Source organism: Apteryx rowi, unplaced genomic scaffold (genome assembly GCF_003343035.1).
Source record: "Apteryx rowi isolate R43461 unplaced genomic scaffold, aptRow1 scaffold_186, whole genome shotgun sequence".
Taxonomy (NCBI): Eukaryota; Metazoa; Chordata; class Aves; order Apterygiformes; family Apterygidae; genus Apteryx; species Apteryx rowi.
In genome coordinates this window covers 799,365-820,607 of record NW_020448152.1, presented here as the reverse complement: position 1 = coordinate 820,607, position 21,243 = coordinate 799,365, and the positions used below count along the sequence as shown (strand labels likewise).

Sequence of the window (21,243 nt, the reverse complement as noted above, 5' to 3'; positions counted from 1 at the left end):
AGCTGCTGATTTGAAAAGGGGAGGGTAATGTTGAACAGTAGAATATATTGGAAGGGGGGAGTCTGCATGCTTAATCAAAAACAAGATGAGTGTTACTTTTTTTTTATATATTGCTGAATATGCAAAGCAGATGCACCTAAGCTGTCATAAGAGGAGGGGAAATAAGATGGATAATCAAATTTGACTTCTACAGTCCTCTCAGGCAGTGAGCAGGTGCCTAGACCTAAGTAATACTGCACATCCAGGGTGTACAGTAATTCATGCTGACCTTTTAATGGTGTATCTCTACTAGCTTCTTCTCAAAATGTAACATAATTTGGTATCTGTCAGGTAATCTTTTTTGTTGGTGATAAAATATTTTTATCAAAAAAATTTTTTTTTGATCGTCATCTTGAGCAAAATATGACTATGAAAGTTAACAACTCAGAAGTGTTAACACTTAATATGAGATGTTAATGTACTTCAGAACATCTAAGGCAAAACATCTTTAAAAATACTGGAATACTTCTGCTAACTGTTCATTTGTGCTTGCTTTTGCATGTGGATATGCATCTGTGAAAGAAGTAGATGAAATTAAACACTAAGAATTGTCCTTTTAAGCTCAACTTGCATGGCTTAATGAAGTCTTAGGAATTATTTATTTATTTATTTAAAAAATAAATACTACAGGGACTCAGAAAAATGCCTGATGTTTTTGATTTAAGTTTATTTTTACAAATATGACAAGAATATATATTTACCCATTTCTATTGTGTAAGTTATGCTAATACTTCTGTATCACTATTTAAAATCCTGGGAATGTTTCATAGCTGTATTAGTTTCTTTTGCTATAGTAGAATGCAATAAATTAAATGGAGCTAAAGTGTACCTTAATATATAAGGGTCACCCAACTAGCTTTTAAAGCAGTTACTTTTCTCCTTCCAATCCTATTCTCAACATCATTTCTAGAGGAAAATGAGCGAGCTTTCTAGAGGTTTATAAATTAGCTGCAGAGGCGAAATAAATTTGATGTTCGGAGTGGCCAAAAAGTTAAATAATTTAAAAAAAAAAAAAAGTGTGATATGCAAACTCTCCTCAGTTATTGAGATTTACATGGTCTCAAACACTTCTCTTCAGACAGGTGCCTATTAAGGTTTCCACTTTCAGAGGTGATCCAAGGAATACTACTTAAAGTCTTCACACAAACACTGAATATGGACACCTAAGTTGTCAATAAAGACACCTTTAATCACTTTTCTCATTATTTAAATAGCTTGAAAAATCTGGCCACAGGTCAGTTGGATGCTTAGCAAGCAGATCGACAGTAGAGCCTGAATGTCTGTTTTTTTAAGTGCAAGACAGTCAGGAGAAAATAGGCTGCATGGAAAATCCTGTTCTTGCTGTGTTAGTATTAATATTCCGTAGTAGCTAGAGGTCTGTGGGAGTGAAGTGCTATATAGCAGATTAATATGTTTTTTAATAGGAAGGAGTTCTATCCTATTAACCTATTCCTATAAAAAGTAAAATGTTTGGTTCAGAACTACTTAAAATTATGTAAACTTACCAAATGATGTGTTATGCTCTAACATATATGGGTAAACATAGAGGGCTGCCTTTAACTTCTGTAATATGTGTTTATAAAGTATTTTTTTCTTCTCAGAAAGTGCGGAAGGGTTTCCAAGTTATGATACAGCTTCTGAACAACTTCATGAAGCAGGTTACGATGCTTACATTACTGGACTGTGCTTCATCTCCATGGCTAATTTTCTAGGTATCTATATAGTCTTTTTCAAATCTATTTCTTAATGCTATCAGTAACTGCATATTACATGCTAAATTTCTTCTTTATCAGGTTCATTCCTCAGTCCTCCGAAAAATCACGTGTCTGCTAGATCAAAACTCATTGAACCTTTTTTTAACAAGTAAGTAATTGCTGTATTTAAAACCTGCTAAAATATGGAAACATAATGCTCAGAATACCTAACTCTGGTTGTAGAATCAATGGCTAATGGCATTTTTCTTGACACTTTGGTTTTTGGTTGGCTTTCTGGTTCATGCTGGTAATGCTGCAAAAAGGCCAGAATTTGGAAAGCAAATAATACCTTTTCTCATGAAGGCAATGGCTTACCTTCTGCTAACCTGTAAAAGGACATTTGGAACCTAAATTTCTTTAATGGCTGTGGCCATGTCAGTGTCAAGAACATGTTTGCAATTTAGAAAATATTTCTTGAGTAAGCTTGGAGTAGTGTAGAACTGAAGAGGAAAAACTGGTCAGGTGTTCCTTGTGTTGTAGGGCCCTGTCAGAAACAGGTGAGAGTTAAAACTGAACACACTTCGGTAGTCTAGAAGAACTAAAATATCTGTAGTGTAGTATCAGTCCAAGCAACACAAAGCCGTTAACAGTATCAGGAAACAGATTTTTAAGAAGACATAGCAAACACGCATACTTAGTTTGTAAGATGATGCTATGATTTTGTTTTTGAATTAGATGTTCATGCAAATATTTCAACAGATTGAAGCAAGACTTGAGAAATCTAGAAGTCTTCATGCACAGTTTTGATTCTTTGTGTATTTAGCCTGTAAATTTGTCTTAGGAAGCTTCTAAAGATAGTATAACCTGTCATGTAAAGTGAAAAGAGTTGAAATGAAAAAAAAAAAAAAATTGCTAGTGCTTTATTCTTATTTTTTGTTTCAATTCTGGAAAAGTTAAATCCATTCAAATCCTGTCCTATCACAAAGGAGTTGGAGAAAAATGGTTATTGTAGCTTCAGATGGCCCGTGCAAATGAAAGAATAATCACGGTCTGTGACCTTCAGTTTTCTTTGGTCTAGAAGCTAAATAACTATACTGTTATCAGTTAGTTGCTTCTCTTGACACTGAGATGTTTGAGACAGTAACTTCCTGTGTTCTAGCAGACATCATAAATCGTACGTACATTTCTCAGATTCAACACAGACCTTTATGGACCACTTCATTTGAATGTGAATGCTCAGTTAAACAAAAGGTGGTGATAGAATTGATCAGCATAATTTCATTTTAAGATGGGATTTGTCACAGGTTGATTTCTGTAACACCAGCAAATATGTGCCAACTAGTAGATGTTATTTGAGGGAATTAAATATATTTATTTTTTTCAATCATTACCTAAAATGCTTTGCGTTCTTTCCAGAGATGGATATCTGCAACAAGTACAAACTGAGACTTCTAGAGCTGTTACAGTAATAGGTTAAATTTAAGCTTTTCAAGTCAATTAAGTTGGGCACTCTAAATGTAACGATCCTCTAACAGTGGCATTTCAAAGTCTTTAAGAGGAAGTTGGTTGTGGACATGAGCCCTGTGGGTAAAACTGCTGTTTTTTTGGCTTCAGAATTAACACTGCGTAACAAAAGGGAAAGTTAACAATAAATAGTAGGGAAAATAGCTGAACGTGTGTGTTTGGGGAGGGGGGGGGAGTGTTTTGGGAGGAGAGGTTGTTTAGCAAGGAATGAAAACTACTGTTTACATGAAAAAATGTTTATCCATTGTGTGGCTATTCAGAACTGGTAGGTTCTTGTTATAGAAAAGCTATATATTATTTTTAAATCATGGGAACCTGGAAGGCATGTTGTGTGTTACTTTGACATGATGTTGGAAGCTTTGCCAGATTCTAGTTAGAATCTGTCACCTGACCTCAGTGAGAGCTTGGAGATGACTGTCTCGCCTTGTCCTTCCAGTGAGCAGGCCACGGCTTCTATTTTGTAAAGCTAGCTTTTGCTAGAATACAAAGTAACAAACCAGAATAAGACTACTCCATTTATTAAATAATAATAATTAAAAAAAATTAATTATAAGAGTCAGATATTTAAATGAACAAGTCTTCTGCTCTGTTCAGTTACATCCTTGGAGACCAGATCTCTATTTCCAGCACTTGCTTTTTAGCAACTGTAAGTAGCATCCAGGGCTGTGCAGTTCTCACGGTTATCCGCCCCTAGAAAATATGTTGCTTCCGGGGCTTTGTTGCAGGTATGCTCTGGGCTGCCAGCAAGCTTCCTGCTACTCTGTTTTCTCTAGTTTGTGCTCTAGAAGCTTCCCCTAGCTGAGCATCCTCCTTTCTCCTGGGGAGAAAAAAACCTATCTTCCTCCTTCCTCCAGAAGTTCCACCTGATCCTGTGGGCAGCAGTCAGAACAAGGAAACCTTTTCCTTTGTGCTGTAGTCATGTTCTTCAAGCAAAACACAAACTCCAACATGCAAACAGTAAGCTGAACAAATGAAAGTTACATTATCTGTCACAAAAGTTATTCCTGAAAGGAGCTGAACAGAGTAGTTTCTCTACTTTAAGGCAATTATTTAGAAGCAACATTCTCAGTTTCAACTCTAATCAAGGTAAAGTTTTAAACATGTTCTTTAAAACAGAACAGTTCTTTATGATTCCTTGGGTTGCTTATAAAGGCTTAATTTCAAGATCTCTGAATACTGTATGTTAATATTTAAATAGAGCTTAGTGGCTATAATTAAAAACAATTGGCATAACTAACAGGATTTTTGGAAATATTTTCTGTTCAAATAGAGCTTTTACTAATGTTAATAGTGGGAGTAAATTTAAAACTGAAAATTCAAGCTTTGATTTTTACAAACTTAGCATTCACAGGAGGGGGGGATTGTTTGCCTGGTTTTTTTTGTTTGTTTGTTTGACTGACCTTTTTAATTATGTCAGTACAGTGATGGAACTTCCTGGCTTGCCATTCAACAGTGGTGGCCAGCATATCCTTCATAGGTTAACAAGGAACATAGGTAAAATCTTTAATGTCAGATTCTTGTTAGAGTGGAACTGATTAAAACCAGACTTTGCCTTAGGGTTGTTTGGCTCTTCTAGGCATAATACAATAAGTTATATGGTAAACAACTCAGTAAGCCACAAATTCCAGAGGAATGCATTTCCTTAATTTTTAAGCTTCATTTTATGTATGCATTCTTTTAAAGTTACCTGTTGTGAATAATCCCTCTAATCTTGATGAACACTCAATTTGAGATGAAGGCACTTCTATTTTAATATCTAAAGCTACCTATCTAATGCTTACAATTCGGATGTTACATCACATTACATGCTTTGGAGCTTTGACTCTAAGTTCTTTTTGACCTATTTGTTTAAAGCAGCATCTTTTCTCCTCTTCTGCTCCCCATCCCTCAAAACACCCCCTGTAACTTTTAATGATAACTTCTTTTAATTTTGGTGTATCAGGGGAGAAAGGGGGGAAGGAAAAACACCCTGTTAGATTGAGCTGAATAACATGATGCTCTATAGAAGTAAAAATTAACTTGGAAATACATTTTTCATATAAAGAATATCAGAACCAAAGTTTGAAGTATGTGCAAATAGCTTGGTTTGTGATACATTTGTGAAGAATGTCTCACCAGGGATCTAGGTTCCCTAGCATGTATTGCAAATTATTTAATTTCTCTCTGTTTTTTTTTTTCTATCTGAATTTAATTTTCTTGGCAAAATTATTCCAGAAGAATGTTAATATGCTTTTCTGCAGTTTGACAAATAGCTTTTCAACCGCGGTGTAGAATTAAACAATTGCAGTCCTTGTGCTTTCAGGCACATGTCTGTGCTAGTTATTGAGCTGGATTGGTGGGATGTTCTGCTTTTGAAAAGATCACTTTTTCTTTTTTGAGTTGCATCAGTTTCTCTACCCAGGTCATCACACAGCCATGAAAACTTTTTTTCTATCACAGTGCAGAGCAGTGATCTTAACTACTTGAGTCTACTCATGTATTGTTGTGAAGTGGCATGGTCATAGCCTCATTCTCCATATTTTACTTGAGTTGCCACAAAACCAATAATCTTTCAGGAGTCTATCTCAAAAAGCCTCAAAGTTCTTAAGACGTTGTCATATGCGGAGAAATAGATGTCTTTGTCCACTGACTGTGTAGTCTAGCTGTAGCCCCTAAACAGTGTAGGAAGTACATTGCAGCATAGGAAATACGGAGCTTGGTCAGTATAGCTTTTTTTAAGTGAGTATGGATTAATGTAATGAAAAGCAACCTCACAACCACAATTGTATGAATCTAGTTAATTCAATATGAAGTAGGGACTGTGTTGTCATACAGAACGGCCTTATTAGTTTAAATTTTCTGCAAATCGATGAGGAATCTGGCAGCCACAATTACGGATGCTGCAGCTCTGTGTTCAAAATCTATGTGCTATAAGTTAGTGCTAAAAGATGAAGTCACTGCTGTAACATACTTTAAATGGATTTAATATTAAAATCAGTGCTTATACTACCTCTTTAGAGTGTGTATGTGTGTGTAAGTGCTGTTTCTTTGACCGAACAAATAAATGTAGGACTTGTGCTTTGGAGGATTAAAAAAAACCCCTGATCTTGATTAATGCAGTTTTTGGCACAAGTCTGTTCTTGCCATCAGTCACAGTATTAGCTTTCCTAAACATGATAAACCTTGGGGAGGGCAGTTTTACTAGTATTTTACTCAGAATTTTTTCCTGTGATTTAGTAAACTTCATCTGTAATAATTGGTTTTATCAAAACTGCTATCTAGGAGAATAAACTAGTTAGCTGAGTACTTTTTAAAGTAGCTAGTTCTGACAATTCTATGAAAGCTCTTTCTTCGTAAAGCTAAGCATGAACAGAACTTGCTTTTCTTTAACTTTTTGCTGTCCTGTATGGCGGTGGACAACCTGCATGCAGTGAGGACTAAGTTGATTTTATTGACTAACTGAAATACTGTATGCTATGCTTAACCTCTACACTTGAGGAGTACCAAAGCAGTACAGGAGTCAGCAATGCTCATGGCAAAGGTGGCCAACAATATCCTGGGCTGCCTTAGGAAGAGTGTTGCCAGCAGGTCGAGGGAGGTGATCCTTTCTTCCCCTCTACTCAGCCCTGGTGAGGCCACGTCTGGAGTGCTGCATCTAGTCCCAGTACAAGAAAGACATGGAGCTACTGGAGTGAGTCCAGCAAAGGGCCAGAAAGATGATTAAGGGGTTGGAGCATCTCTCACGTGAGGACAGGCTGAGAGAGCTGAGCTGGAAGTGTTCAGCCTGAAGAAGAGAAGGCTCGGGGGATCTTAGCAGTGTGCATAAATATCTGATGGGGAGGGTGGGGGTGTCAAGAGGATGGGGCCAGACTCTTCTCAGTGGTGCGCAGTGACAGGATGAGAGGCAATGGACACAAAATGAAACACAGGAAATTCTACTTGAACACAAGAAAACATGACTTTGCTGTGAGGGTGGCTGAACACTGGAGCAGGTTGCCCGAGAAGTAGTGGAGCTCCATCCTTGGAGATATTCAAACCCGACTGGACATGGTCCTGGGCAACCTGCTCTCGAGGTGATCTTGCTTGAGCAGGGGGTTGGACAAGAGGATCTCCAGAGGTCCTTTCCAACCCCAGCTATTGTGTCATTCTGTGAATGCGGTGGCGCCTACTAATAGTGACATTGGCATTATTTCAGAGAAAGACATTAGCACAAATCATAAACAGAGTTTAGTATTTTTATACAGCCTGAAGTGAAGCCCAACTTATTGCTGTATGTGTATGTGTCCCTCTGTCCATCTCTCTCTTCCTTTTCCTTTTTTGTTTTATTTTATTTTGAGCCATAGCGCATGTTGTCCTGTGAGTATTGTATTTTCTTATCCTGGGCCTCTGGGAGATGTCAGAGTAATGACATTTATCTCTGGTCTCTTGCGGAACTGTGTTCTGAAGCTAGCTTGGTTGTCAAGCTGTCATCCCTGTCCTGCTTAGGCTACAATGAAGCCAAGGGTATATGAATATGGCACCTAAGGCTAAATGTAAGAAGAAACACTGACTCCTTTGTAAAAATAACTTAGTCATCACTCAGCCATGTTGGAATTGCTAACGTTTCTAAAGCTAATTGATTCTAATGCTTCTGATGCTTATTGATCTCTTGAAGTTCTGCAGTACTGAAGGACACAGTGCACATTATCCTGTATTTGTCCTGATGATAATAGGTGACGGTTCACCCTCTGGCTTATGTGTCCGTTTTCCAAAGTCTTTTGTTTAAAACAAAAGAGAAAAAGTGTTTTTAAGCTTTCCAGTGACCGTGATACGTTGCATGCGTACACCTGTGACAGGATTTTAGGCTACTTGTAATTTTATTCTGGGGGGGGAATAATTCTATAAGCTGAACATGAGCTTATCTTACTTGATAAGTATTTCTTAAATGTTTGGAGAATGTAATTACATGTTAAAGGGTGAAAGACTGTTGGCCTGTTTGATCACTGCTAAAATGTCATGGTGGCTTACACAGTTTTAGGAACTGAAGATTCATTGTCTAAAGCATGAAGCAGTGCTCAGAAAACAAGAGAGTATATGTGGGAGCTTAGATGAGATGAGAGCTTTAGATATTTCTACCATGTAGCTGGCTCTTACTGCACAAAGTTACTTCTTTTTAAATGTTCATTTCCCCATTTATTTTAAGTTTTCAGCTGTACCAGTGAGTTTGGGAGTTTTTTGTCTTGTATTGTTGAATCAATAGAATTATTAAATAACTCTTAAACCTGGAATACTTGTTAAACTATGGTTTGGACTGAAGTGGAGGGTATGTTTGTCTTCACATAGCTTAAGAGATGGTTGTGATGATTAATTCTTCTAACGATCTTGAAGACACAACATATGACTACAGAAAGCTTTTCAAAAATTCTTTAGGCACAAATTTGCTAATGGTGCTTTTCTGTTTTGCTTCAGGCTATTTCTTATGAGAGTAATGGACATACCATATCTTAATTTGGAAGGACCAGACTGTAAGTATTTTATTTCACTGTAAACTTACTATCATTCTGACAAATTTTTCTGGAGGAGGACTTGCGAGGCTTCATTATCTTGCATCTAGAATATGGGATTTCAGCTGTGTTTAGGTTATTTGCCCCTTATGAAATGGTCTAAACTTCCTTTTTTGTTGTTGTTTTTGAATGAAATGGCAAACTAGTAAGCTCTTCCCTTCGACTTTGAACAAAGGATCTGCATTATAGAGGAGATTGACTAGAATGGATTAAACTCTTTTGATAACTAAGTGTAATGGAGTTGAAGATAATAGCTTTATATTGTGTTGTGTGTACAAGTAGTGACCAAAATAAAGGCAATGCCTAAATTGGATACTTCAGGGTGGGGGGAGGGAGAATCTTGCAGTAAATACAGGATGCAAAATAGTGAATAGCATATGATCCTGAAAATGGTTTTGGCTACTTTGCTTCACAATCTGCATGCAGTAGTACCTGGACTTAACTTCAACCAAAACATCAGGATTTTTTTGCCACATGAGATTATGATTAGATAGAACTGAAAAGTATCACTTGAAATATTTTTATCGTTGAAGTTATTTCAGATTACAGACCTGGGGCTGTAACAGATTGCTAATATATTTAAATGAAAGCAGGTTTTACTAATGTAAAGAGCCTTAGTCTTATGAGATGTTACAACACAAGGGGGAAAAATGTTGGATAAGTGTTACCACTTATGTCTTGATTTATGAAAATATGAAGTCCTGGAGGTCCTTGACTAAGATAAAGACTTAATTTTAGATTGATGGTAAGGTACCCATATGTCTTCAATGTTACTTTCAGCTTGGTGGCATTTTTATCTAAAGACCTTTTCTACTCTATGCTCTGAAAAGCTCTAGCTGAAGAATGACCCTTTATAGATACTAGTTTAATAAATATTAGTTTAATAGTAATGGAATGTGGTTCTGGAAAGATGGAAGTAACTACTGGAGAGGAGAATATATGCTGTAAGGACATGTATTTAAATTTTAAATGCAGTATGTGACCACATCACCGAGCCGTTGCTCTGTAGAGCTATTGGAATGGTTGTCTAATTATGTTACGTACTTATTTCCCCAACTGTTTGGTACCAAGTGGAAGGGTAGTAGTGTAGGTAAATACTTTGAGTCATTGAGAGAATGTCAAAGCTACCAAGCTGTGAAGATGCTACTTCCACTTGCTACCCAATTCGCAAGATTTGTTTTGATACTTTGCCAAGAAGAGGAGCCAAAAAGAGTCTTTCTAGGGAGAGTGGTATTTATCAGAAAGCTTCTTCTGTGGCACAGACTGATGCAGACATGCCAGCAGAGTCTGAACCAGGAAGACTTTCTAAACTACAAGTGGGTGGCTGTTTTAGAAACTTTAAACCTCTGAGTAGAAATAAGATTTAAACACTGCTGTAGCCTGAGGAAGCTAGCTGATCATTTGTTATTTGTAGGTAAAGCATAAGGCCATGCTTCTGAGGTAGATACACTTGGAGACTGGATTTTAAAAAAGGCAGGTGCAGTTAAGTAGGTGGCTACCACAAGTTTTGCTGTATTGTCAGTGTGTTTGCTCTGTAGTGTTAGAGCTAGTTTGTATGACTTTTGCAGAAATAATGGAGTTCAATAACACATTCTATGTTATATAGTATTGAACATATAAAAGTGACTTTCACAGTCTTATTTGATTATTGTGTATTAAAAAGTCCTTTAAAAAGAATGAAGTTGCTGCGCAAAATACCTGTAAAGCATATTATGAATCAAATATTTATCACCTGTTAGGTGGAAGGCATAGAGGTTTGACAGAGGATTCCAAGTGCGGTGAAATTAGGAATATACTGATATTGGAGGGCTATGAATAATTTTTCTCCCTAGTCGATAAATAAATGCTATTATAACCTATATCTGAAATGGGACAAATTAAGGTTCTAATTCTCTACTATCGGATTGCAAAGACATACAGAACCTTTGAATAGTTGGTGGTGAATAGGCTGTACAACATTGAATTGATATTCATTGGTTTGGTAAGATAACTTGTGGGTTTTCAGAGCTTTTGGCTTATGCAGTGCTTTTGGTGCTTAAATTTAAATATTGTGTGCTTTTTGGTTTTTGAAGTAGCAGGCATAAGGCATAAGACTGCAACTGTACTTGTGAAGGGGTTACTTTCTTTAGCTATTCTCCCTCCAAAATCCCTCCCTCAGATTTTCAGGAAAACCGGTAGTTTGTTAGCAGGAAGTTTCTAATAGACTCATGCTAGCCTTGCACATTTTGACTGAAGCAGGTTAGGGTACTTAGAAACTGCTCATAAGTGGCTGAAAGCTGGCAGCTCTGACATCTCCAGATAGTACAGTTTCATGTGAAAAAGGATGTGTTTCTGCATACCAGTCTCCAGTATAAATTTTATTTCAGCTGGTATGTTTGGACAGATGAGGCCTTCACCATTTTCTAAGCTACCTTGGTTCTATTTTCCAGCTAATTAAGTACTACATTATAATGTACCACATGTTGTGTGGTAAGTCATGTTGTGTCCCATTTTTTTTACAGCTTAAAAATTAGGTTCTTTCACAGAATAGTTAGCATTGGAAGGGACCTCTGGAGGTCATCTGGACCGAGCCCCTGCTCAAGCAGAATCACCTAGAGCAGGCTGCCCAGGACCACATCCAGTCAGGTTTTGAATATCTCCAAAGATGGAGCACTCTGGGCAACCTGCTCCAGTGTTTAGCCACCCTCACAGTAAAATGTGTTTTTGTGTTCAAATGGAATTTCCTGTGTTCCAGTTTGTGCCCATTGCACAATGTCACTGTCACTGGGCACCACTTGTCACTGCACACCACTGAGAGGAGTCTGGCCTCAGCACTCCAGATGTGACCTCACCAGTGCTGAGTTGAGGGGAAGGATCACCTTTCTCAATCTGTTGGCAACACTCTTCTGAAGGCAGCCCAGGATACCATTGGCCATGTTTGCCATGAGGACACATTGCTGGTTCATGGGCAACTTATTGTCAGCCAGAACTCCCAGGTACTTCTCTGCAAAGCTGCTCTCGAGCTGGTTGGCCCCTGCCTGTGCTGATGTAAGGGGTTATTCCTCCCCAAGTGCAGGACTGCAATTCCCTTTGTTGAAATTCATGAGCTTCCTCTCTGCCCATTTCTCCAGCCTGTCGAAGTCCCTCTGAATAGCAGTGCAACCATCTGGTGTATCAGCCACTCCTCCCAGTTTTGTGATGTGTGAACTTGCATAGGGTGCATTCAGTCCCGTCATCCAGCTCATTAATGAAGATGTAGTATTGGCAGTACAGTATTGGCCCCAGTATCGGCCCCTGGGGGACACCACTAGTGACTGGTCTCCAGCCGGACGCTGTGCTGCTGATCACAACCCATTTAGCTCTGTGGAACAAAACAACTAGTCTATTAGAAACAAAACTTGGAAAACCTATTTTCCTCTGACTTTATTAAACACTCAGTAATTCAGTTATGTGACTGAGTTATGATTGCAGTTTTTTTGCTACTAGTACATTCATGATGGTACTTCCCTGAATAGTTTTTTGGTATTTTAACTCAATTAGGTTCACACTGCAACCTTCTACTCAGAAGGCACATTCATTTGGAAATCTCTGTCCTATTTCATGACATGTTTTCTTTAGGAACTTTTGTTTTAGAGGCCTCCAGGTAACTGTTTTGTTCTGTTGAATTTACACAAGAGTACACTTTCATGGAAGGGGGGAGAAAAGGCTTAACACAACACCCCACCCATTTCCCCCCAAATCCTAAAAATCTGGTGGATCTATTCAGGAGACGCACCATAGCTGTCAAAGAGTACAGTTCTCAAGTTTGTGCAAAAAGGAAGCCTTATTTGTGGAACAGAGCTACACCTGAAAACATAGCTTCTTTGTAAACATACCTTCTCCATAAAGCACATATCAGGCTGAGGAAACTGCTACTTATTGTAGCTTCCACAGAGCACTAAATTATATTAATTGCTAATGCTTAGCTGTATTTATGAAATTAACAATCTACAAGGCTCATCAGTAACAGTTTCACAGCTGCATCTTAACCAAGTGTGGCAACAAAAACTAACAAATAGCTGCCCTTGCATAATGGGGGTCATGAACACGTATAAAACTCAGATACAGCACTAAGTGGTTTATGGATCCATGGCTTGGACGCACATGCTCCATAATTGAAAACCACCTTGAAAAGCCATCTAACTGCTCGGTCTATGAAGTAAGCAACATGAATCATCATGTGTAAGCTAAATATTTTAGCTAGCTAGAAGAGTACTGAAGGTTTGATTTAGTTGTTTTTGCATAGTGTGTAATTTTCTATGCCTAGAGGTCTTGAAATATGACAGTAGAGACCAAGCAGTTTACCAACATAACTAAAGTGACCAGTTAATTTCATGAAACTATGTCCACCTTTAAATATCAAAATATGTATTTGGAATTCTTTAAAATACTTTGAATGTGTATTTAAAAAAAACCTTCTAATGTGAAGCAAAATATTAGTTTAAAAAAAGGATCTGTGCAAAATTAATCCTATTTTAATACTGAGAGCAAAGGAGATCAGAAACTAGTGAGGTTTGTATCGCAAAAAAAAGTTAGGAGGGAAATTCACTAAGCTAAAAGTCAGTCTTGCAAAGTTAGTCTAAACTTCTTCTATACCCAAAGAAGAGAGAAGCTCTTCCCAAAGGTGCTTTGTTGTGGTTAAGTGAGAATTTTATAGTCTAAAGCTGTATGTAGTTAACGCTTGTGTTACATTTAACAGATTGGAGCAGTAAATTATTAAGTGAAACACTCCACTTTTAACACTACAGAGGCTGAATTATTAAAGTAAAATGATAATACAAAACCTAGTAAAGTGTTCACAGATTATAAAAACATAAAACTCTGCAGATACCTGTGGAGAGACTGAATTAGTTACCAATAACTAGTTTGTGTGAAAAATGGAAAACATTTCAAGTTCTTTGCACCTTAAAATATAGTATCCTATTCACTTCATTTTTAAATATGATAGGAGTTCACAGGTTATAAAAGCTCAGGTGTCTGGTGAAAGGAACTTCAGTTTTGTATATGTTCTGGTGATCTACCTACAAACGATCTTTACTTGGTGAGGTTAAATGTCTCTCTTGTTCAGCATCCTGTCTCTGATGACCAAAAACTGATGTACAGCAAAAGTGTATAAAGGCAGATGTATAGTGAAAATTGCGTGCTGTACTTCTACCAACCCCAGAAATTTTTTACTTGGATTTCTCTTTCAAATTCACACAACAAATGCATTTTTTTGTTTTGCAGTGCAGCCAAAACGAGATCATGTTCTTCATGTTACGTTTCCCAAAGAGTGGAAGACTAGCGACCTTTATCAGCTTTTTAGTGCCTTTGGTGAGTAAAACAGTCTGTCCTTCCTTGTATCTTTTTGTTTGTCTTCAGCAAGTTCCTCTGTGTTTCTGTTTGTTTTTAATCTGTGGTATGGGCTTACTCCTAGTATGGGTAGTGATGAATCTTCTTTAGTAATTTTTGCAGGGTGTCCTATAGCCTTAATGATGTGCTGCAAATGTCTGCCCTGCTGAACTGTTCTTCAGAAATCTTTATACCTTGTGCTCATTGAATATCTTGGACTTTTGGTCCTTTTATTCATAGCCTCTCCTGGGACAAGGCAAGAATTTATGTAGGTGGCTGAAGGGAGAGGGGATTGATGTGTAAGGTAGACCAAGGTTTGGGGAATAAGGGTCGCCCCACAGGTGGTTTAAAGACATATTGTAACTTGTGTAGACTTTGGCTATTTTAAATCTTGCTTGCCTATAGGAGTTTGAGTTTCTAAACACCATGCAAGTCACAGGAAACAATAAAAAAAGCTGTCTAATCACTGGGGACTAGTTGTCCTGTTGTTTGTGTACTGATATATAACTTAAGGGCATGAAGAGCTTAATTGACACTGATCTCCTGATACCTAGCTCTTATAACAGAAGACTGTGGTTATACCCAAAAACAGAGGAAAAAAAGAGCTTTTATACAGCCCTATGTTGGATGTTACTTCCAATATTTTCATTGCAGATTGCAAAAATCATAGAAAAATAATTTAAATTATTTAAGACTAAAAGTACTCTTTTGAAACATTACCTTACCTATTGATACGTGAAGGAAAGTTTTACGGTTTTGTTTAGTTTGTCTGTTAAAACTTTGTTTAGAAAGCAAAGAAATAACTTCTTGCTTTGCGCACGAACTGCAACACAGGAAATTCTTTCCATTTCTTAAACCATAAGGTTTTTCGTATAAAATGAACATGGTCTCTTTTTATGAAAGGATTTTTTTGCTTGAGTTTCTAGATATATTTTGCTCACAGAACTTTATTGAAAACAGCTTGTTAATTGTTACATATCATAGACACTTATGCATCTTGGCTTCCTGACATTCTGTAATCTAGGTTTTACTGTCAAATTAGGATAGATGTCCCTCAGCACTCAGTGTTGTCACTCCTGTGCTTATGGATCACCATGCTGCTTTACATAATGATAGTGTTCTTTTCTATGCCTTATATCGTGATTCAATAGTCTCTTCAAGGTCTCTGGATATATATAAAATTGATGTGAAACTCAATTCCTTCCGACTTTCTGATCTGTACTTCAGTATGATGCCAGTAAAATGCTGGACATAACTTAATATTCAAGGTTGGCAAGTCTAGAATGCAAGAGTGTAAAAAGTTACAAAAGCAAGAAATATTGCAGTTTGGACATTGTATTTTATAAGTTTTTGGAGACTCAACCATATAACTTGATCTTATTTTAACAACTCCTCCTCTTTAGTGATGGCATGAAATGCAGGCACAGATCATTACCACCAGAGGTCATACTTATATGTCTGAAAATACTATTCAATTTTAAAATTCTTGTTTCTCTCACTTCTACAGATTTTAATGCACTGAATGTTTTCATGCTTTGACTTATAAAATGCTGATATTTGGATAGGACTAAATCTATATTTTATTTTAGGTCTTATTGCATGGGGATCTCAAAGCAAACTGCAGATGCTGCCTCCTAGAATTCCAGGAGTACTCCCACTGCTTCGGTTGTGGCTGGACAGGGAATGGGGCAGTGAGGTCAAGAGATTTGCCAAAAGCCCAAAAAATCATGGCAGTAGCAGCCATGAATTATTTCTGTATTTATTATGCCAGCCAAGCAAAAGTGTTTTTAAATTAAACCCTCTTACCTGGATTAAAGATCAGTTGTTAGTTTAATATTGCTATTCACTTTGACTTTATAGGGAAAATTATTTTGTGTATTAGTCTAGTAAGCACTGAAGCAGAGTTATAATCTTCCATCGAGCTTCTAATGAAAGCACTGAAACAGCTGAAGGGGCTGCAGTGTTAAACTTGGAACTATTTTACATTTGCTACTCTAGAAGGGGGTGTTCAGGATTCTGAAGTCTTTCAGTACTGCATACCAAGTGGACACCTGTTCATGCAAGATGTTTTTACAGTCTCGTGGCTGAATACAGTTTCTCTGTATAAGTATTGCTGTCCCCTCAGTGTGGTACTATGCAGTCTCTTAAACGTTAATTTTATTTGAATTCTTAAATTTGTGTAGGATATTTAGTCTTGCTGATGGATTTTAAAAAATGTGAAGGTACTTAAAACAGTATTTGCTGGAATTCATAGCTTTTGGTGTATACTCTTTACTGCTACTTAAATACTCATTTACAAGTTTCTTATGACGTCTGTTCCTGTATCCTGCAGGGTACTGCAAACTTGCTGTGTTTAACATTAAAAAAAAAAAAAAAAAAAAAAAAAAAGCCTCCTCCCCAAATAATGTCTCTTTCAAAGTTGAGCTACCTTTTAGCTTCTAGCACACCGCGATGCACTAAGTATTCACCAGTAGCTCAAGTTCATCTAGACGTGCAAGTTCTGAGGGGGTGATTTGCTTTTTATTTTAATCCTGTTTTTCTCTGTGCCTTTCTGGCCTTTCCTCCCTCCTCTCATGCCAGTGTTTCCTCCAGCTGTTCTTGCTTTCTTTGCATTCTGTCCTCCTGCCAGAAGGGTTGAAGGTCTGTTAACCCTTCTCAATTATTCACCAGGCAAATGATGATTTAATATATGCTTTATCCCTTGCTCGTAGGATAAAAGCTTCAACTCTTTCAGTTGTTTGATGCAGTGAGTGTCCAGAAACTTTTGCAATCTTACCATGGTGTAATAATTTATTGATGAAGAATTGTCAGTGTGGTTAATTTCTTTTTAGTATAAGAATGTAGAATATGCTAATAAACTTTTTCGGATAGAGGAGGGTCCATGTAATCCTAATATCCTATCCTAAATGGTTAGTTGCCAGCAGATGTTGTTTAGGAAACATTTAAGAACAGAGCCAAAATAAAACAACTTTCCTCCCTTCTAGCAGTCTGCAACTTAGGGATTCATGAGCTAGAGGTCACACTTGTGTCTTTTAGTTTAATAGCCTTTCACAGCTTTCTCTAAGTCAGTCTAAAATCATTCTTTATCCCATATATATTCTTGTCATATGCAGCACTTGGTAGTTAACTGTAATTAAACATGTGAAAATTTGATTTTAAAACTTCTGAATATTTTATTAGATGTTCCTTAGCTGTTTTGTGAAGAAACAATGAATTCCCTCTGTCCTTCATACTGCTTCTGTTCTTGTATTGTATCTTCTCCTCAGACGTGTAGGTGTCTTTCTTTTTTAGATTTTCTTTTGAAGGCTGAGTCCTACTGTACTTACTCTCTTCTATGGAAGCATTTCCATACCTTTGATCATTCTGGTTTAAAAGCTGAAGAAAACCTTACTTGAATGGTGAAATCCATCAGTATCATTTTATCATGTGAATTTTAGTGCTATTTGCTTTTTTGTATTTGTATTGAGAGAATTTTCAAAATTATTTGTACAGGGCTTTAATTTCTTGTTGAAGAAAATCTGTTCTGTTTCTTCTTACTTCTATTTGGATGATGATGTTTTATTTCACTTTATAATTCTTTACTTAACAATAACATTTTTTTAGCATGGGAAGTTGTTTGACAGCGCATATAGTAACAAATAGACAAAGGTCCTATAGGCTAATAATGCTGTTCTTCAATGTATTGAAGGCGTTTGATCTGTTTGCACTGGAGCATCTGTCATATGAGGAAAGGCTGAGAGAGCTGGGATTGTTTAGAAGGCTCAGGGGGGATCTTAGCAATGTGTGTAAACATCTGAAGCAAGGGGGAATATCTGAAGGATGGAGCCAGAATCTTCTCAGTGGTGCCCAGCAACAGGACGAGAGGCAACGGGCACAAACTGAAACACAGGAAGTTCCACGTGAGCATAAGAAAACTTTTTTACTGTGAGGGTGGCTGAACACTGGAGCAGGTTGCCCAGAGAGGTGGTGGTGCTCCATCCTTGGAGATACTCAGAAGCTGACTGGATGTGGTCCTGGGCAACCTGCTCTCTAGGTGACCCTGTTTGAGCAGGGGGTTGGACTAGATGATCTCCAGAGGTCCCTCCCAACCTCAACCATTCTGCAATTCTGTTGTAGACAAGTGTGGAAAAAAGGCATCATCTGTCTTAGTTCTCTACAGCTGGTATTCTGTTACATTACTGAATATTGCTTCTTTGGATTAGCCTTGCAGGAAGTTGGCATGTGGCTATGTTGATTGCTAAATATTGTGCTTCAAGTACGGATGCGTTTGCTTTTCAGACCTTTATTGACCTTTCACCATATTTGTGAAATGCACAATATTTACTGAGTGCTTAGCAATCTTGCTGAATAATCTCATTTATTAATCTTGTCTCTTTAATTCCTATTTCTTAATAATAATGAAATGTGACACAGTCTGAAAAGAGTATCTGTTAAGCATGGAGAATTGCATAACAGCATTTATTGCAGTTCTCTTCAGACTACAGTTCAGTGTCCCCTGTTTAATATTTGACTTATTCTTCAAATTATATATTTAAAGTGTGTAAATCGTGCAGTAATTTCTAGTGTTTAGAGGAAGCTGGGTGCCCGGGTCCTACAAAATGCACTAAAATTTTGAATTGAAATTTTAAAAAAAAACAGCTTTGCCTTTTTGTGTGTTTTGAAATGCTAAGTTGCCTGCCAAGAGCATGTTCTCTCCACAGTAAAGACCCTTTTCCATAAGACAGCAAAGATTTGTGTTCTTAGAAGTTTGAATTATTAGAAATTGAATTTATTTTCCTTAAGAAATTCTAACATTCGACTTCTCATATATAGTGTCTTTATAATAGTAGACTTAGCCCTTTGCTGTAGGGAAATGTCAGGAAACCATACGAATTAATTATGGTTTTGGCAGTGATCAAAATGATTAGAATTTAATGTCCTAAATAGCTAGCTGGCTACTCAAATGTATAGCATGCAAACTAAATCTATCTAGGCTTTTATTTTTTATAATTAGAGAATCTGTTTATTATCTGGTTGGATTTCAGAAGAGACTTCTAAAACCTTGTAACCTGTAGATTTAATTAGATTTTAATAGATTAAATGTCTGAAAATAAAATGCATTTTAAGACAGTTTGCATCATTGTCTAACCTTGTAATGTCTGGAGGTTAAAAGGTGGTGTAACATTATATAACTTGATTTCCTAGTCTGCCAGAAAAAAGTGTACAAACAGTAGAGCACTTACAGGATAGGAAATGTAAATGGATTTCAGACTATATAAAGACCTTGTCTGCGTGTGATGGGAACCCTTCCCTCCACTCTTGCTATAGATTATAATTCCCTCTACTGGAATTTCTTGTCTGGGTGTCTGCACTAGTGAAGGAAGAGTGAGTGGTAACTGGAGCTCGTCTATGCTGTGTCTTTAGGAAATACTGCTTTCCTGAAGGATGGAGAGATTTTTAACCCCAAAGAGCTGTTCTTTGTTTTCATACATAGGTGAAACTTCCCGGGAAAAAATGCTTCAATTATTGTTGTAGGATTATTTAGGACATGTGAAGGGAGGACTTTAAAAAAAAAACAACAAAAAACAAAAAACAACCCACTCTATATACTGGAAATGTAACAAGATTTAAAAAAAATGGCTATGAAGAAGCATAGCTTCTGGGAGTTAAAAAGGTATTAGATATGCTGCCTTTTGGTCCTTTCTCTAGTGGCTATGAGGATATACAGCTCTAACAGTCACTGCTTTCTGAACAGTTCCAGGCTCATGTACAACTGTGTATGTGCCACGCACTTTCACAGTGGACTAGTCTTGACAAAAGCATTCTCAGCTGAAGTTACTTTTAGTTATCTATTTTCTTATCTGTCATGGCACATCAGATAAAATATGTGAATCAACCCAAGACCAAAACAGTCATAATCATTTTTTTTGCCTTTTCTAGGCAACATTCAGGTTTCGTGGATTGATGATACGTCAGCGTTTGTATCACTAAGCCAGCCAGAACAAGTTCAGATAGGTAAGTGTTTCTGGAATTACTTCATTATTAAGACTGGACTTCAGTGGGCTCCTGTAAAGTTCTCCAAGCCAACGGGATGGGTGATTCTAGTGGCAGAACCACTGAGTTGGTCAAGAAGCTATAGGAGGAATGAAACTTCTGTAGTGCCAGTGCATGTGTTGCAGCAAAGACAACAAGCCCAGCTGGACTTGGTTGAGTTGTGTTTTTGTTCTGTGACCCTCTGAATACCTGAATCTGTCAGTAGAGTATAGCTAGTTTCTTCACTTAATACAGTATTCATTGCAGTTACTTACTGCTGCTTTGTACAGAGCAGAGCTATTAGGACTTTCATGATCTGTCTTGGCCTTCAGATATATTTAGGACTGATATACATGGTTTGATTTGCTTTTTTTTTATTTTGCAAATGAGAACACCAGTAGAAAGCCTTTTGATGTTTTGTAGAACACAAGCAAAAGAATTTTCTAACTAGTCTGGACTGGCTAATGTCTCTACAGTTTGCATATTAATATTATGTGATCTCTTCAGACAATTTTTTTAAATTTCATTTGAACCTTTGAACCCCATTTCATATTGTATCTAGTTCACTCAACATCAAACCTGACATTCAGGTTACCCACTTGGCTTTTCACAAGAAAGGATAAACTGTTGTCATTCAGTGTTCATTTTGTTTTCGTATCTGCATGTGTTCTTTGTAAACTCTTTACAGGAAAGACTCAGATTTAACATGCTAGTCAGAGATATGCGATGACAGTCTAGGTAGTATCTGGTGCTAGGAAAACTGTTAAGATTTCAGTTCTTGTACCTGAGGAGTCAAAGGAGATGACAGTAACTGGTTAAGTATCTTGTAATGGATAATGAGAGCTTACCTGTAAATAAGATCAGAACTGTGTGGGACAATGAGCACAAAGTTAAAATGCCAAGAAGCAGAGTATTCAGGAGGAAAATTATTTGGTCAGAGCGAAAAGCAGCTAGCTCGATATTTTAAAGTAGTAAACAGAGTAATTTTAGCAGTAGTGTTTTGTATGCAGTGGAATAAGCCCGAGGCAGGCCCAGGCGATGGTAGGGGAGTAATATTTACATAGATGAACAGAGTGTGGACAGCTGCCTTGGCTGTAAAGTAG

General features: G+C 37.2%; 1 protein-coding gene across 10 annotated transcripts in view; it reads left to right on the top strand.

Moving 5' to 3' along the window:
- PARN (poly(A)-specific ribonuclease) overlaps window positions 1-21,243 on the top strand; it is a 63,550-nt gene that overhangs the window by 15,784 nt on the left and 26,523 nt on the right. For 8 of the 10 annotated variants that reach the window (XM_026061813.1, XM_026061805.1, XM_026061812.1 and 5 more), the window contains 5 exons: window positions 1,641-1,751; window positions 1,833-1,902; window positions 8,685-8,740; window positions 14,024-14,110; window positions 20,048-20,122. In XM_026061813.1, coding sequence (XP_025917598.1) covers window positions 1,641-1,751; window positions 1,833-1,902; window positions 8,685-8,740; window positions 14,024-14,110; window positions 20,048-20,122 — 399 coding nt within the window. Of the gene's footprint in view, window positions 1-1,640; window positions 1,752-1,832; window positions 1,903-8,684; window positions 8,741-14,023; window positions 14,111-15,717; window positions 16,478-20,047; window positions 20,123-21,243 lie in introns of those variants that run through there. The other 2 variants (XM_026061808.1, XM_026061806.1) reach the window with 2 other exon arrangements.